Here is a 977-nt window from a genome sequence, read left to right as displayed (position 1 = left end):
GTGGTAAACAGAGATCTTCACTACAGAACCATGCCGATGGAAAGATTAAGAGAAAATCAACAGGTGAGACAATTTTCCATTAATTTCAAAATATTTCACCTTTCAAAATTCCAGTATTAACATGAGATTTGAAGTAATTTACTAAGAGCTTTCAAAGCAGTGCTACAAAATGCAAAAGATGAAGATAATCACATTTGATCAATTCTAATTTCTATGATGAAGATTCTAAATTATTGTTCAATATTTTATACTAAGTCACATGATAATTAACATTGCCTATATGTCTAATAATATACAAATAAAACTAGAAATATGGAATAGAGTGGTTCTATTTACTGTTTTTAGATGTTTGTTCCAAGAGAAGAAAGTATGTCTCCAGGTTTCAGAGAACTAAATAGTGCTGACCAATTCACTGAGATGTCAACATTGTCATCTCTCACTGATAGTGGTCATGGCTGGAGTATCGGCAGTGCTGGGCACTATGAGGAACTGCCAGGTAAGTTAGAAATACTGAATATTTCTACACTATAGTCCAATAATTTGCTTATGTATTTTGATAGTCAGTTACCATCATCATCAGTTCTGACGTTCATGCTTCCATGCTTAGATTGGCTGAACAGCATTCAACAAGGCTAATAATTTTTCATGACCAAGATGTTCTTCATGTCACTAATCTTCACTTGTATCCAAGCAAGACAGTCTTTCCCTAAGGTTTGAAGGTCGTTGACAACTATACCGTGATGTCAAAACAGGGAGACATAAACACATAACCCTTACACACACACAGACATTTATATAGAACAGCCTTTGTTTTCAATTTCCATTTACCACTCGAAAAGCTTAAGTTGGCCTGAGACTACAGTGGAAATCACTTACCCAGGGCGCTATAAAGTAGGACTGAACCTAAAACCAATTTCTTTACCATGCAGACAGTCAGTGCCTGTACTGTATATATGTGTATATATATATATATATAT

The 977-nt window shown here is 34.6% G+C and overlaps 2 protein-coding genes across 2 annotated transcripts in view; both read left to right on the top strand.

Moving 5' to 3' along the window:
• LOC106872379 (uncharacterized) overlaps positions 1-977 on the top strand; it is a 76,226-nt gene that overhangs the window by 26,628 nt on the left and 48,621 nt on the right. The window contains 1 exon segment of the mRNA XM_052972592.1: positions 346-496. Within this exon segment, the coding sequence (XP_052828552.1) occupies positions 346-496 (151 nt within the window).
• The window catches only part of LOC106872396 (uncharacterized), a 6,041-nt gene continuing 5,070 nt past the window's right edge, over positions 7-977 (top strand). Inside the window, exons 1-2 of the mRNA XM_014919387.2 lie at positions 7-63; positions 346-496. Coding sequence (XP_014774873.1) covers positions 31-63; positions 346-496 — 184 coding nt within the window. The 5' untranslated portion in view covers positions 7-30. The remainder of the gene's footprint in view (positions 64-345; positions 497-977) is intronic.

This window comes from Octopus bimaculoides, chromosome 14 (genome assembly GCF_001194135.2).
Source record: "Octopus bimaculoides isolate UCB-OBI-ISO-001 chromosome 14, ASM119413v2, whole genome shotgun sequence".
NCBI classification, from domain to species: Eukaryota; Metazoa; Mollusca; class Cephalopoda; order Octopoda; family Octopodidae; genus Octopus; species Octopus bimaculoides.
This window is presented reverse-complemented; position numbering and strand designations above follow the sequence as displayed.